We start from the raw sequence: 14,028 nt of genomic DNA on the forward strand, positions 1-14,028 counted from the left end.
TTAAGTAATAAGAGGAGAAAAGCGTCTTGATGTTTGCCACCAAACCCCTTTCAAACACAGCTGAGTTTGTGTCATCGAGTGACTTTTGGAAAGCCCCTAAGGATGGGGGCTGGTTGCCAGGGGAACCAACTAGGTGTTTAGAGAGGTGCGACTCTCAATGCAGCAACCAGCCACCCCCACCCACCGTCAGAGAGGAGAGAGGGGTGGAGATTGAAGTCAGCCACCAACGGCCAAAGTTTTATCAACTGAGCCTATGTGTAATGAAGCCTTGTAAAAGCCCCAAAGATGTGGGTTTGGAGATCTTCCAGGTAGGTGACCATGTGGAGGTTCTGGAATATTGGTGCCCCTAGGGAGGTCACACCAGCTCTGTGTCCCTTCCCATGTAGCTTGCCCTGTGCTTCTTTTCGCTCAGACGGTCCATCTGTTTCCTTTACAATATCCTCTATGATAAGCTGGTAAATGTCAGTAAATGTTCCTTGAGTTCTGTGAGCTGCTCTAGCAAATTAACTGACCTCAAGGAGGTGGGGTCATGGAAATCTCCAATCTACAGTCCATGGTCAGCAGCACAAATGACAACACGGACTTCCAACTGACGACTGGAAGGGAGGAGAGATGGTCTTGTGGGACTGAGCTCTGCCCCTGAGGAATCTGACACTATCTACAGGTAAATGGTGTCAGAACTCAGTTGAATTATAGGACACTCAGCTGATGTTGGAGAATTGCTTGTTGAGATTGGAAACACACACACACACACACACACACACACATACACACACAGTGGGGTTTCTCTTTTTCAGTCTACTGTGAATTGATACCTTTGCAAAAATACATTAAAAATGTATTATGAAGTCAGTGTGATACGGCCATAAAGAAAGACGTATAGACTAATGGAACAGAATTGAGAGTCCAGGAATAAACCTTCATGTTTATGGTTAATTGATTTTCTGTTTGTTGTTCCTGTGCCAAAACAGTTCGATGGGGAAGCAGAACTCCTTTCAATAAATGGTGCTGGAACAATTGGATATTTACATGTAAAAGAATGAAGCTGGATCCCTCCTTACAACATGCACAAAAATCAGCTCAATATTGTCCTAAATGCAAAAAGCTATTCTTTTTTTTTTTTCTTAAGGATTTTATTTATTTATTTGAGAGCGAGCACAAGCACAAGAGAGCACGAGTGGGGGTAGGAAGGAGCAGAGGCAGAGGGGAAGCCGATGCCCACTGAGCAGGGAGCCCGAACAAGACAGGGCTCCATCCCAGGACCTTCAGATCATGACCGGAGCTGAATGCTGACGCTTAACCCACTGAGCCATCCAGGTGCCCTAAATGTAAAGGCTACTGTTAGAAGAAAATACAGGAGTAAATTCTGAAACCTTGGGTTAGGCAAGTTCTTCTTAATAGAGCACCAAAAATACTAGAGACAAGAGAGAAAAAATAGATAGCTATATTTCATTAAAATGAAAATCTGTGCTTTGAAGGACACCATCAAGAAAGTGGGGAAAAGGGTGCCTGGGTGGCTAAGTCGTTATGCATCTGCTTTTGGCTCAGGTCATGATCCGAGGGTCCTGGGATCAAGCCCCGCATTGGGCTCCCTGCTTAGCAGGAAGCCTGCTTCTCCCTCTCTCATTCCACCTGCTTGTGTTCCCTTTCTCGTTGTGTCCCTCTCTGCCAAATAAATAAATAAATAAATAAAATCTTTAAAAAAAAAGAAAAATAAATTTTAAAAAAAGTGGGGAAAAAACCCCCATAGAGTGGAAGACAATATTTGCAAATCTCTTATCTGATAGTACATCTATACCCAGGATATATAAAGAATTCCTACCACTCAATAATAAAAAGGATAAATAACCCAATTTTTAAAATGGGCAAAGGTCCAAAGAGACATTTCTCGAAACAAGACATACGGAGGGCCAAAGATAGGAGCAGGGTTTAGGAAAACTGATAGGAGACAAGGTATTTCCCCCACGTCTGCAACATCAGGAAACCATTAGCTCCCAGACCTCAAGGAACAAGGAGATGGAATTAATAGTTCCAGAATCTATGGAGAGTAGCAGAAGGAAGGGGCTGCCCAGACAGGAGTGTGCTCTGGTAGGAGGGCGCAGCAAACCCGCAGCTTCCAGCAGGAAAGAATGGGGGAAGTAAAAACCCAGCCCCACTCTTCCTGCCTTTGATCTCTTGCTAGGACCTCCCGCATTGGCAAACCTAATCGTGAGTATGAGTTCCACAGTTGGAAGAATGTGGTGGAAACAGGCCTGGGCTGGGTGATTAAGTGATTTAGGGAGTAGGAGGCAGAGGTAACGCATATGCATGGGCTATGGATATGGAAGATTGAAATGAAACCAATATTAAAGTGAGTGGCAGGGAAGGTAGGAACAAAGCATAAGACTGATTTGGATGGGATAACATTCGCTCTCTGAGCACCAAGATGTTCTCCAAGGGGCAGATCCAAGGGGGCAGTTCAGTTTGGGGCAGAAGTAACCCCAAAACTGTTGCATAGGCTGCTGACTTAGTAGGTTTCAAGCTTTGCTTTCAGCCGGAGTCAACAGGCTTTTTCTTAAAGGAACAAGTGGGGAAGTGTTTTAAAGTTCTCCACACAACTCCTCAGTGTCCACAGCCATAGATAACACGTGACGAATCGCGTGGGCGTTTCAACACACCTTTCTTTATAAACACGGGCAGCAGGTCTGCCGGCCCCCGTTTGCCAACCCCTCCCCTGGACTCCTCGGAACGCTGTCATCATTTTGCCTTCAGATGGGTTTGAAGGAGCATAAGACTGATTTGGCTTCCGGTCTGGCTTCCGACAGATGAGCGGCTGGACCTCTTTTGGAGAACCAGCAGTGAATGGGACAGAAGCATGGGCTTGAATTCCTATGGCGGTGGGAGGACGAAGGTGCTTGTAACTGACGAGCCGCTAAGAAGGGAGGCGGGACAGGGATTTCCATCTCCAACCCCTTGATTTCAAATATTTTCCTGAAAAAATGTTAAAGGAAGGTTTCCTTTTCTTGCCAGGAATATACCCTGGTTTGGTGAAATGAAGATGAAATCATGCAAACCTGTCCCTGTCTCACTGTTTGGCCTCATGGAGATGAGGGAACCATCTCATGGGTAACCAGAGGGATGATTATTGAATGTTGGAAATGAAAGGCCAATTCTCTGTGTACTTCCACCTCCTTTGGCTCTCTCTTGGATACGAGCCAGCCTCGTCTCCCTTTTTATAAGCTCTGTAATGATTTCTTGTGCAGTGCGCATCACCCACAACTGTGGTGGAGAGGTGGGTATATATGTTAATCCAGATGAAAGGAGCTAGCGAGCAGCATTGCAAGGGTCAAAATTAACTTCTCCTTTGTGGTTATTATTCCTGGAACATTGCTAGGCACAGGGTGCGTTACTCAGGACTTATTTTCAAGGGAGGAAAACCCAACTTGGACTGGCATAGACAACATGTAGAACCCAAAACCAGACCTCGTAGAGACCCTCCTCTGTCTCTCCTCTCTGCGTCTCTCTTTGTGTGCTGCCTCTCCATGGGGCTGGTGGCCAGGCACGTGACAGCCATCAGACCAGCTCCTGTCAGCTTTGATACCAGAGAGAGAGTGACACCTGCTCGCCTTGGTGTCAAGCTTACAGTCCAGGGTAAGGAAGGGTTTTTATTTGGGGTAGTTGGAGGTCAAACTAGCATCAGTGGACAAAATTCGGGCCTGTCATCAGAGCTCAGTCAGTTTGCGTGAGTGGAAGGAATAGTGTTATAGAAGAAAGGGGCTGAGGCAAATGAAAGAAACCATCACCCCCAAGCAACTTAAATTTCTCCCTCCCCACCTCCAATCAAGGTGTTGGAGAGGCCCAATGAAGATATGTGTGCTGCCTCCAAAGACCACATGGGCTGGGTAAGGAGTTCCTAGCCTTTGAGCTAGAAGATCTCAAGAATTTCTTAGCAATTCAGCGAATCAATCTGTGCCATTGACAGTAAGCAAACAAAGGTGGGAGAGTACTTTCCAGGCAACACAATGCTATTTTGCGATTTTGGAAGGATAATCAAGGCGGGGAATGTGCCAAGTGGGGAGGGACATCCTTTCGATTTCATAAAACTCAGCAACTTCTCAGAGTGCGGTCATAAATGCCTTTTAAAAGGACTATCACTCTAGGCTCAGAAAATTCAGTCATGTAAATCCGGTCTGTGCTTATATTTTTGTATCTTTTAATTGGGTTGGGCTCTCATTGAACTCCATCAGTGTCAAGTCAAATGTATGGGTGTTGGAATGGTCTCTCGCTTGGAGACAGGGGAAGTATTAGAGTCCTGAGGACAGGTGATCATAACCTCCACAGAACCTGCCAGATAACTTTGTCCAGGTGCTTGTCAGTGGCCAAAGCTTTCCAGGTGGAATTACTTATCATGCAAACTGAGAATAAGCTTAGGTACCCATAAAGCAGGAACATAAAGAAATGAGACCCATGAAATGAGGAAAGAATATTTGGGAGGAAGAATATGATGTTGAAAAACATATCAAGGTGCCCATTTTGGAGAGACCCAGAACTTTTGGGAATTTTATCCATGTATTTTGCAGTGAAGCATCTTTTTTATTTTGAATCATATATGGGAGACATGGCATCATAATCTTCTTTGGTGCTTAGAGCCACTGAAAGAGCTCATGGGATGCCTGAGTGGCACAGTTGGTTAAGTATCTGCCTTTGGCTCAGGCCATGATCCCAGGGTCTGGGGATGGAGCCCAAGATGGGGGCTCCCTGTGCCACTGGAAGCCTGCTTCTCCCTCTGCCTCTGCCTGCCGCTCCCCTGCTTGTCCTTGTGCTCTTGCTCTCTGTCAAATAAATAAATAAAATCTTAAAAGGAAAAAAAAGCTTATTAGGAGCTGTCCTGGACCCAGAGGTGGGAGGGAGGTCTGTGGCCTCCTATTTCCTCCCCTCCAGGGACCTCTCTCGACAGTTTCTTCCCCTCTGGGGCCCAGCCTGCCTCATCACCCCTTCCTGGTAGGACCATTCCCTAAAGTCCCTATTAAAATTTACTGCCCTTTTATTCCTTCCCCAGGCACCTCTAATCCACAGTGATGATGGTGTTAATGATGACATAGCATATAAATTACTCCCATAACTAGGTAAACTAGATAACCTTTAAAGATGGCAGGATTCCAATGCAATAAAGAAATATTAATAGCTGTTACACTTCCTAAGGAGTCACAGTCATTCTCAGTTTTGATTTTTTTTTTTTCAGTTGTCCCCATCTCAATAATTCTAACAATGGTAACAATGGCTAACAATTGGCATTTTTCAATGTTTCGATGTTTCGATTTTCAGGCACTCTTCTAAGCTTTTTTCTAACTCATGCCTCCCCACAAGCCTGAGTTATGTGGTTATCTCCAAAATGGACAAGGAAAGGCATCACTTCACAGATAAGGAGATGAGGCATGCAGAGGTTATGGAGCCTGTGGACGTGAGGTCACCCACCGGTAGCTGATCGCACCAGGATATCATACCAAGGAGTCTAGCTCCAGAATCCTCCATGCGAGTTAGCCAAGCCAATAACTCAAAAGTAAACCATATTTCTTCACTGTTCTTTTTTGGCACAAAAATGTTCTAAGTCTAGAAAAAAAATGAAAAAGATGAAACCAGAGAGAGGGACAAAAGCTAAGAGACTCTTAATCTTAAGAAACAAACTGTGGATTGCTGGAACAGAGGGGGGTGGGGGGGATGGGGTAACTGGGTGATGGACATTGGGGAGGGTATGAGTAGTAATAAGCACTGGGTATTATATAAGACTGATGAATCACAGACCTGTATCCCTGAAACAAGTAATACATTACATGTTAATTAATTGAACTTAAATTAAAAAAAATATTCTACCTCTAAAATGTATTGCCAGTCCATCTACTATTCTCCATCTCTTTATCTCCAGCACCGCCACCAAAGAAGAAACCACTATAAGATATCATCAAGAAGTGAGTTCTTGGGGCACCTGGGTGGCTCAGTGGGTTAAAGCCTCTGCCTTCGGCTCAGGTCATGATCCCGGAGTCCTGGGATCGAGCCCCACACCGGGCTCTCTGCTCGGCAGAGAGCCTGCTTCCTCCTCTCTCTCTGCCTGCCTCTCTGCCTACTTGTGATCTCTGTCTGTCAAATAAATAAATAAACAAAATCTTAAAAAAAAAAAAATTTAAAATTTAAAAAAAAAAAAAGAAGTGAGTTCTTCCAGAACAGGGTCTTTGTTCCTCTCTGACTCCCCGGGGCTGGCCGACACATGGTAGACATATAATAAAGATGGACAGCGTAAATTATTTCCTAACTGAAATCAAGGAGCATGCATTGAACACCTATTCAGTTTTTCAGAGAAAACTGTTGATTCTCAACAGATTTACTTGCAGGTTTTCCCTTGCAAGTGTTCATATAAATATATAGACTTACAAAACTGGGATCGTATTATGTATCTTTTTGTAGTTTGCTTTGTTCTCAATGTTGTATTCTGAACATCTTCCCATGTTATTAAAAGTTCTTAAACTTTTTAAGTGGTATAACATTCTACTACTTCAGAAACCCAGTTGTATTAGTTCTCTATTTCTATGTAACAAAGTACCCCAAAACTCGATGGCTTGAAACAACAAACGATTATTACCTCACACTTTCTGTGGGGCAGGAATCTGGAGTGGCTTTGGCTCAGGGCTTCTCAAAGAAGCAATCAGGATGTTGGGTGGGCTGCGGTCATCTCAGGGTTCAAAAGGGGGAAGAACCACTTCCAAACTTACTTGGCTATTGGCAGAATTCAGTTCCTTGCTGGCTGCTGGTTGGAGACATCAGTTCTTTCTCCCACCATTGGCAGATAGGTGAAGAGACAGACATCTACAGGTATCTGTTTATCATCTATCTGAAGAGAAAATGAGAAAGGGTACTCAAGAAAACTCAGAGTCTTTTTATAATCTAATTGTGTCTGATGTACTCTGTTTATTAGAAGTGAATCAGTTAAGTCCAACCCACACTCTAGGGGAGGGAATTACACAGAAGTGTGAATGCTGAGAGGTGGGGATCACTGGGGGCCATTCTGGAGTCTGCCTACCACATAGTTTTTCCCCAATTTTTTCTACTGCTAACATGCTCTTCTGAATATCTTATTCCCTGCATTACATATTATTTTCTTATGACACATTTATTGACTAGAAGGGTAAGAACTTTTTTAAAGGTTGATTGATTGATGGATGGATTGATTCTTTGGTCCACTGAGGCATTTTATTTGCACGTATGTATCATGTCCCTAGAAAAAGAGTCCCAGGATTTCCCCCCCGGTGTGTTTTCGTCTTGCCTCTTCATGGTCCATGAGGCCAGCTGAGGTTGTCAGTACAATGAAACCAAACTGGCGGGACGCGAGCAGGTTATTCTGCCCTTTTTCTAGATCTTTCAGTTGTACATCAAATCTGGGGCTGATCACTCCACATTTGTTCAACCTGCCTGTGAGGTTCACAGCAATTTTCCCCGCTCTGTGAGCATCAGTGATTTCAAATTCGCTGGTGTAACCGTGCTTCATCATCACCATGAGAAACCAGACAATGACTTTGGAGCATGGCCTAGCAAGAACCAGGCGGTTGCCTCTCTTCTCAGCTTTGTTAATGCTCTTGAGAGCGTCTGCCAGGGCATTCATGCACACCATTATGGCGGCAAGGAAAGATGGCGGAAAGAGCAGATTTATTTACTTATTTTAGAGAGAGCACAGGAGTAGGGTTTGGGGGAGGGGAAGAAGGAGTGGGAGCAAAGTAGACTTCCTGCTGGGTGCGAAGCCCCACGTGGGGCTCCATGCCTGGACCCTGAGGTCAAGACCTGAGTGGAACACTCAACCGCCCAAATGCCCGGAAGGGTAAGAAAGAACATCTCAAAGGCTGCCAATGCCTGCTGACTGATAATTGGATGGGAACACTCATCTCACCACGTCTTCATCATCTTTGTTGTAAAATTCTTTGCTCATTTGAAAGATTTCTTTTTCTTTCAGTTTGCATTTGAAGGTAAGCCTTCCCCCTCCAGACAAGTTTATTAGCCATTTGTATTTTTTCTCTTGTGAGTTTTCTATTTTATGTCCTGTACATTTTTTTTTAAGATTTTTATTTATTTATCTGACAGAGAGAGAGACAGCGAGAGAGGAAACACAAGCAGGGGGAGTGAGAGAGGGAGAAGTAGGCTTCCTGCTGAGCAGGGAGCCCGATGTGGGGCTCAGGATCCTGGGATCATGACCTGAGCCGAAGGCAGATTCTTAACCATCTGAGCCAGCCAGGCGCCCCTATATTTGTTTATCTATTGAAGATTTAGGGCTTTTCTCATGAATTTGTATGTGTTTCACACATAAAGATATTAACAATGGCCAGAATTTTGGGGGGGGATAATGGTTTTACTGAGATATCATTTATAGACACCACAATCAATTTTAGAACATCTTCATCACCTCAGAAAGAAACCCCATACCCTATAGCTACCACTTCTTACTTTCTCCTCCCCCTTCCATCCCGAAGGGCCACTAGTCAAATTTCGGTCTCAATGGATTTGCCTACTCTGGTGATATCACCAGAGTATATATATTTATATATATATATAATATATATATTATATATATATTATAAATATATATATTTAATATTTATTTATTTATTTGTTTGTTTGACAGAGATCACAAATAGGCAGAGAAGCAGAGAGAGGCAGGCGGTGCAGGGGGAGCAGGCTCCCTGCTGAGCAGAGAGCCTGATGTGGGGTTTGATCCCAAAACCCTGAGATCATGACATGAGCTGAAGGCAGAGGCTTTAATCCACTGAGCCACCCAGTTGCCCCTATATTTATTTTATTTTTAAAAATATTTATTTATTTATTTATTTGAGAGAGAGAGAGGGAGAGAGAGACCATGTGGGGGGAGGGGCAGAAGGAGAGAATCTCAAGCAGACTCCCCTCTGAGCAGCGAGCCAGAGTTGCCACTTGATCTCACGACCCCGAGATCACAATCCCAGCCAAACCCAAGAGTCAGATGCTCAGCCAACTGAGCCCTGGAGGTGCCCCTATTCTGGGCATTGAATGTGAGTAAAATGACCTACTCTGTGATCTTGTGTCTGGTTTCTTTCCCTTTAATAATGTTTTCAAGGTTCATTCACGCTGGAGCACATATCTGAACTTCACTCCTTTCTGTGGCTGAATAATGTTTCATTGTATGGATAGACCACACTCTGTTTATCCATTCATCACTGGATGGACATTTGAGTTATTTCCGTTTCTGGCTATATGAATAATACTGCTAGGAACCTTCATGTATGAGTTTTTGTGCAGATATATATTTTTTTCACTTTCCTTGGGTGTATACCTAGGAATTAGAATTGTGGGGTCAGTTAATAATTCTATGTTGAACTGTTTGAGGAACAGCCAGACCCTTTCCCCCAACGGCTGCCGGTACTATAATTCTGCCAGCGGCGTAGGAGGGCTCTGATTTCTTCTCATCCTCAACAACACTTGCTACTGTTTATCTTTCTTATTATCGCTAAATTAATGAGTCTGAAGTAGTATCTTATTATGGTGTCCATGTGGATTTCCCTTACGGTCAATGCTGTTGAGCATCTTTTTATGTGCTTGTCGGCCATCTGTATATCTTCTCAGAGAAATGTCAGTTCAGATCCTGTGAATCGGAAGGATTTTTTGGGAGGGATTGGGGCCAGAAGGAACCTGCAGTGGGGCGAGACCGAGACAGAGTGGTAGATTTGGGACTTGGTTCCCCTGCATCCAGCTGTGTGATTTCTGGGTTTCTGCAGCTCTTTGCCTGTTTGCAAGTCTTTAAATGGGGATAATAATAACCCCTATTTCATGAGGTCATTGCGGGGCTGACCTGAGACAACAACACATGTAGGATTTTGCAGAGCACCTGATGCACTGAAAACAAAATGAATGGGAGCTCTTCTCATGGTTTGTAAAGGTAACATGATACGGACTGTGTTTCAGGAAGATTAATCTGGGCATGCTGTTAGAGTAGATTAAAGAGAGATTGCAGACAGGGTCGCCAGTGCAGAGGAGACCCAACAGTTGAAGCAAAAGGACGTTTTCTGGGCTTCTTTCCCTATTAAAGACAAGTTTTCCTCTAGTCCATGGCCTGAGCAGCCCTAGAAACAAGGGATCTTGTTGGTTTCTCAGGTTGATCAAAGATATTTTCAAAACCACTTAATTAACTCACTAATCCAGGGGGAAATAGTGATGAGTATGTTTTCAATATTTTGATTAACACTTCATAATAACTTGGAGAATTTTAAATATGTTTATGAACTGTTTCTCCAGAGAGAGATGACATATCAGGCTTTAGTAATTTCAGGGTCATTTACATTATCAATTAAAATACAGCTTTATCCAATGCCTGCTCATGCATTCAGTTCTATACGGATCTATAGAGCTCCCAGTATGTGCCAGGCACTGTTCTAGCACCATGTATACAGTGGTGAACACAAGGTCTTTGCTCTCAAAGAGTTCATATCTTAATAAGGTGAAATATTAAAAATCTATTCAGTCAACAAATATTTATTGAGTACCTACTATGTGCTCGGGATGCACTGGTGAACAAAATGAGCAAAAATCCTTGTCCTCATAGAACTTACATTCTAATGGGAAGCAATAGAAAATAAGCCATTAGCAAAATAAGCGAGGAAACTCTATACTTTGTAAAAGGTGATAAGTATCATTAGAAAAGAAAATAAAGCAGTTAGGGGAGAGTGAGGATAGGGAGCCAGAACTGCGACTTCTAGATCAGGGTCAGCCTCATTGAGAAATGGATAGAGCTGAGAGAATGAGCTATGTGGATGTCTGAGAGAAGAAGGTACCAGGCAGATGGGACAGTAAATGCACAGGTCGTGAGGCAGGAGCATTCCTATTAGAAATAAGGAGGAGAAGGGGAGTGAGCAAAGTAAAAAGTAAAAGTTAGAGGGAGAGTGGAGAGAGGATAGATCCCATAGGGCCTTGCCCAGTGAAAAGGCCACCATTCATTTCTGAAAGAAACAAATAAAAAGTGCAGAATATATTTCTTGCTACGCAAAGAACAGCCGCGTTGTAAGGCAGAGCCTGTGAACAATGAAATCTGTGGTCGTACGTGGTGTTTTGGAAAGTGTGGGTTCAGAGATTCCCCCTTTTTGAAGCTGGACTGTTTGGGGAATGAGTCGACCTTTAGCTAAGGAAGCAGGATTACTGGAGTGTGGCTGTCGCTGATTGGCTGACTTTCTGAAGCCGGTCGCTGCCGAGTGAGAGGTTGTCCCTGATTGTTGAAAAGATTCCGGTTGTTACTACGACCAAAGAACAATTAATCGTTTCCTTGGTTCAACTTAGAATGAACACACTTGTCACCCTCCGCTTTGCAAGCCCACCCTAAAAGCTTTGTCGTTTACTCTGAGGGAACCTGGGGAGGTTCTGGAGGATTTCTGAGCAGAAGCGTGACAGGATCTCATTTACATTTTCAGAGAATCACTCTGGCTGCTGTGTAGGCAAGGGGGGTAGCAGGGAGACAAGTTAGAAGGTCACTGTGGTCATCCTGGCAAGAGGAGATATGGCTTGAGCCACGGTGGTAGTCATGGGGGAAAAGGGGAGGGGCCCGCATTTTGGATATATTTACAGACCGTAAATAAACAAGACAATCCAGTTCGGCTGAGTAGATTGGCATGAAGAGAAAAGTGTTTACCTTCACATAAGGTGACATGACTAGATGACATTACAGAGTAACCAGGTGGGGCTACTTTAGGAGGGGTGAGGGAAAGCCTCTTTGAAGAATAAGACCTCAAAGATGAAAAGGAGCCAATTAAGACTTTAAGACAAGAGCCGTGTGTGTGTGTGTGTGTGTGTGTGTGTGTATGTGTGTGTGTGTGGCAGAGCCAAGACCAGTGTGTGTTGAAGGTAGAAGGGGGTAAGAATGGTGTAAGTGGGGGAGGGAGAGAAAAGCAGAAGCCAGATCCTTCCAGGCCTCGACTTCAGAGAACAGACAGAGAAGAAAGGGGCAAGAATAGAATCAGGAAGTTGGAAACAGAGACCATTCATTCTATACTAGACGCTACCATCACAGAAATTCTATGAGGCCTCATTAAAGTCATAAAGGAAAATCCAACCCGGAAGTCTTCCTTGTGCCAAGGATCCTGCTTTGTTGTTTGCCGAATTATGGCTCATATAAATAATGGTATAAGTTAAGAGGCAGCTATGATGTGTGGACCAGTAAAAGAGAAAATCACTGATCCTCTAACCTTTAATGAAAAGTCTAGATTAGCCTAGAAGCAATAAAATATCTGAACAGTCAAGAGAAAAAAAGGAAAGTCTGGATTAGTCTAGATAATGTCTTTTCCACAACTAAACTGTGATACATGTCTTCCATCACGGGATCATGAAAAATTGGGGTAACACTTACTGAGGGGCTTCCTGAATGCAGGTGTAAAGGGCACAGAGAACACAGGTTGTCAAGCCGGCCTGACCTGGGATTCAGCAGCAGAGGGGCATGGACTAGGTAGGTCCCTGTCTTCTAGAGTTAGGGCCCCAGAGTAAGGAGAGTGCTTTATCCACCGTTGCCGCCCCGAGGCTCCTGACACAGCCCTTGATAAACAGTGGGAGCTGACAAACCTTGTTGTTGCATCAGAACTGAGCATGTCTGTTAGATCAACAGTACTGAAATAAGAGCATGTGAACTCAGGAAAAGCAGTCATCGTGCAGCGTTTGGTTCATCATCCAGTGTGTGGATTAGTCATACATCTCTCAATCCTACTACTTCCTTTTTTTATATTTCCTGTCTTTGAGCACATCATTTCACTCTGAAAACTCCACTTGCATGGGTCATCATCAAGGGAGAGGTCCAAGGTAGGCCAGTTTTACCCCTTTTAAGCAAATGACAGTTTAAAGTTTGATGGAGATTGAAATTCATATCATATAAAGGTATTAAGATAGGAGGCCAACTTTTTTTTTTTTATTTTTAGGGTTTTCTTTGAGCATTTTCTTTAATTCCAAACAATCCTAAGAAGTAGCGAGCAACTATCAGTCTCATTACAGAGGTGAAGAAACTGCAAGGGGGGTGCCTGGGTGGCTCAGTGGGTTAAGCCGCTGCCTTCGGCTCGGGTCATGATCTCAGGGTCCTGGGATCGAGTCCCGCATCGGGCTCTCTGCTCAGCAGGGAGCCTGCTTCCTCCTCTCCTCTCTCTGCCTGCCTCTCTGCCTACTTGTGATCTCTCTCTGTCAAATAAATAAATAAAAAATCTTAAAAAAAAAAAAAAAAAGAAACTGCAAGGGAGGGGCAAAGAAATGCGGCCAGGGTCGTCAAACAGTACGAGGGGAGCTGGAATTCAAGTCAGGGTGCCTGATTGCACAGTGGCATTGCTACTTAACTCCTCTTGGAATAACTCGGAGGCTTTCACTTGTCATTGCTTCCTTATTTGCTCTTGAAATGTTAAAATATGCGGAGAAACAGTAGGAGCTCTATAAATAAAACATGGCTATATATTTTTAAATGATTAAAGCTGGAAAGTTTAATGTGGCACCGGGCCACTTGTTTAGTGGAAGTAAAGGGAACGCGATTGCCGGCTCCCGTTGCAGAAATCCTGCCGTCCTTTGCAGCGCGCGGCGGTGTCTGGCTCACAGCCCATCATCTGTGATGGTCGCAGCCCGGGGAAGTCTGACCCACACTGCAGTCAGGAAAAGCCAGCGGGGGTGCCTGGCTGCAGAGGCAAGAACAGGGCATGGAGTCTTGCGGCCCAAATAATCATCTGGTTGGGAAAAGCCACATCTCAGGTAGCGACTGTTGGGGGTGCGGGGCGGGGGCCCTGGAAGGGGACAGGAAACGCAACATTTTAAATTCAGGGTGAAGGCTGGCTCGTCCGACCAACCTGTTAAACCTGAAGGAGAGGGCTGTATCTTTAGAGGAAATCTGAACGACGAGAGGGAGCCGTTGTGCGTTTGGCAACGTTTACAGGGCACACAAGGAAAACACGAGGTGCTGAAGGCATTCCAGGAGGGAGCCGTCATTCAAATCCACCCGGGAGCTCGAGTGTCGCCCTGGCGGGCGGTTTCTGC

At 44.3% G+C, this 14,028-nt stretch overlaps 1 protein-coding gene, 2 long non-coding RNA genes and 1 pseudogene across 5 annotated transcripts in view; 1 reads left to right on the forward strand and 3 right to left on the reverse strand.

Annotated features, from left to right (window-relative positions):
- Positions 1-5,310: 5,310 nt before the first annotated feature.
- LOC309869614 lies at positions 5,311-6,233 on the reverse strand. Its single transcript, XR_014314289.1, has 3 exons — positions 6,200-6,233; positions 5,851-5,962; positions 5,311-5,589 (listed from the first exon to the last, which is right to left on the reverse strand). It is a non-coding gene; the product is annotated as an uncharacterized lncRNA (long non-coding RNA).
- Positions 6,234-7,218: 985 nt separating this feature from the next.
- LOC309868770 (small ribosomal subunit protein uS8 pseudogene) lies at positions 7,219-7,663 on the reverse strand (annotated as a pseudogene). The gene has a single exon. The product of its transcript is annotated as a small ribosomal subunit protein uS8 pseudogene (transcript).
- A 5,046-nt stretch (positions 7,664-12,709) lies between these two features.
- Positions 12,710-14,011, forward strand: LOC309868919. Of its 2 annotated transcripts, XR_014313866.1 has the most exons (4): positions 12,710-12,822; positions 12,939-13,033; positions 13,251-13,746; positions 13,928-14,011. It is a non-coding gene; the product is annotated as an uncharacterized lncRNA (long non-coding RNA). The 2 variants fall into 2 exon arrangements; XR_014313867.1 differs by lacking the exon at positions 13,928-14,011 and having other exon boundaries at positions 13,251-13,860.
- Positions 13,906-14,028, reverse strand: part of HCFC2 (host cell factor C2) — a 66,491-nt gene continuing 66,368 nt past the window's right edge. Inside the window, exon 8 of the mRNA XM_082739061.1 lies at positions 13,906-14,026. Within this exon, the coding sequence (XP_082595187.1) occupies positions 13,977-14,026 (50 nt within the window). The 3' untranslated portion in view covers positions 13,906-13,976. The remainder of the gene's footprint in view (positions 14,027-14,028) is intronic.

The sequence above is a fragment of the Mustela nivalis genome (genome assembly GCF_964662115.1).
Source record: "Mustela nivalis genome assembly, chromosome: 7".
In the NCBI taxonomy this organism is placed as follows: Eukaryota; Metazoa; Chordata; class Mammalia; order Carnivora; family Mustelidae; genus Mustela; species Mustela nivalis.